This window comes from Cyprinodon variegatus, unplaced genomic scaffold (assembly GCF_000732505.1).
Source record: "Cyprinodon variegatus isolate N-32 unplaced genomic scaffold, C_variegatus-1.0 Scaffold341, whole genome shotgun sequence".
NCBI classification, from domain to species: domain Eukaryota; kingdom Metazoa; phylum Chordata; class Actinopteri; order Cyprinodontiformes; family Cyprinodontidae; genus Cyprinodon; species Cyprinodon variegatus.
In genome coordinates, this window is record NW_015150794.1 from 41,747 (window position 1) to 43,727 (window position 1,981).

The 1,981-nt window shown below is 31.4% G+C and overlaps 1 protein-coding gene across 2 annotated transcripts in view; it reads left to right on the forward strand.

The window, feature by feature from the left end:
* Positions 1 to 1,840, forward strand: part of LOC107091516 (C-type mannose receptor 2-like) — a 12,313-nt gene extending 10,473 nt beyond the window's left edge. For both annotated transcript variants that reach the window (XM_015385486.1, XM_015385485.1), the window contains exon 5: positions 840 to 1,840. In XM_015385486.1, the coding sequence (XP_015240972.1) occupies positions 840 to 929 (90 nt within the window). In that variant the 3' untranslated portion in view covers positions 930 to 1,840. The remainder of the gene's footprint in view (positions 1 to 839) is intronic.
* The last annotated feature ends 141 nt before the right edge of the window (positions 1,841 to 1,981 follow it).

The following is a 1,981-nucleotide window of genomic DNA, read 5'->3' on the forward strand; positions in this document are numbered from 1 at the left end:
AGATTAAATAATAATACAAAAAAATCTTTGAAAAAATGTTCCTGACAAATTAATGTACATTGATCTTAAACAGTGAACCAACAATCCTGACCAAAGTTTCAGAAGAATGATTGAACATTTCTATCACATTAAGGAAAAATATGATTTCAGTGTTTGCCTTAAAAGCTTGTTTAGTTGATTTATTTGTTATTACATATGTATATGTATAAAAATGTGCTGCTTGTAACAAAATACATTTGAAAAAAATTTTTTTCCAAATAAAAGGAGAATAAATTAAAAGAACTAGAAGAAGCTGTAAAAGCCTTGAGAGTAGGGCAGAGGTTCACATCTATCAAATCTTAATATACAGTAAGAACTACGACTAAATGGTTTTAGATAGTCCTAAATCCAATTGAGATACTGTTTGTATGGTATCCATAGAGAAATAAATCAGATTGAACTCAAACTTTTTTTGCAAAGAAAAATGGGTACATATCTTATCTCTAAAGCTGGTGAGAAAAAAAAAAAACTAATTTAGCAAAAAGTATAGTATTTATTTAAAGGAGCTAAATGAAAATGAGTCTCACACTTTTCAGCTTTGTATTTGCAAACCTCCAACAACTTCTTATGAAACTCATTTTACTTCAACCTTCTCAAAATCACATGTTATGTGTCAGTTTATCACATAAAATCCCAAAAGAATCCATAATAAAACAAAATCAAAGTATAAATGTTTAAATGGTGAAAGGTTATTGTAACTTTGTCAAAGCACAGCACATTTCTTTGCAAATGTAATGTTTTTATTTTGTGTGGGGAAAAAACTACTTGTTATTTTTAAATGGCTTCTGTGTGTACCCCAGCTTCAAGACAGACTCCGGGAGAGAGGAATGAATGCCACCCTAAAATGGAGGAAGGATCTCAATAGAGAAACTGTCAAGAAGGAGCTGTAAACTTAGATCTGAATTGTAATCCCAGATGCTTCCAGAATTGTTTGTTTTAAATATGGTATAAATAACATTGTTAGAGCACGGCAGCAGTATGCACTGCTGTTTTTGTCTTTGTTATTAAACTCATGAGTTTAAACTTTGCTGCAGTTTATATATTTCACTCAGGCATACCATTGTATCTACCTTACCAATAATATATTGATTTCTGTTTATGCTATAATAAAGTCCTAAACCCTCAAAGCCAATACTGGGCAGGCCTTATCTCTGCATTTAACACCAAGATATTAGCTGTAGATTTTCCTGTAAGCTGTGAGGAGCAGCCTTAAAACAAGGTAGGTGTCAAGTAAATCAAACAGATGCTTGCTTGATTGAATTACATTTTGTAGAGTTTTAAGATAACGTTAGAGACATTTTGTAAGTTTTAACTGAAAAATATCTTTACAATAGCCTTTTTAGCTGACCCTTTACGACTACAACATTGTTTGATGAGCAGACTGACACCTCGGTCGTTCAGCGATGAGGAATCCTTGAGGTACTTTGGTTCAGATGTTGCCGCGCTTTTTCTGCAGATGTGACGTTAAGCATGTTCATACTAAATAGTTCCAACTTAGCAAACAATCAAAGTGGTATATTAAAGATGGATTTTGTGGATATTTAGTAGCATCCAGTTCAGTTCAGGCAATAAGGGGAACTAAGGGGTGAAAGAAGAAAAAAAAAACCTTGTCAAGTATAAGTTTATGCTATTTTAAATCAATTCTAATCATTTTATTCATACTTCTCAATTGTTCCATGCATATGGCATATACCCAAGATGCTACATACTCCCATATAGACAATTGTTGTTTTGTAGTTGTTGATGATTTGTTTGTTTAATTTGCTTTTTTAGGAAGAATTTGCTGTTGTTATCATTTGATCTGACTATATATAGTAAAAATATATATATTTTGTGCTATGTAATTCAATCAAAAATAAAAAAAAAGTTGATCATGAAAATGAATATTGCTTTCTTACTTGAAACCTTTGGTGTGCCATGTTGTGTATGTATATTCATATCT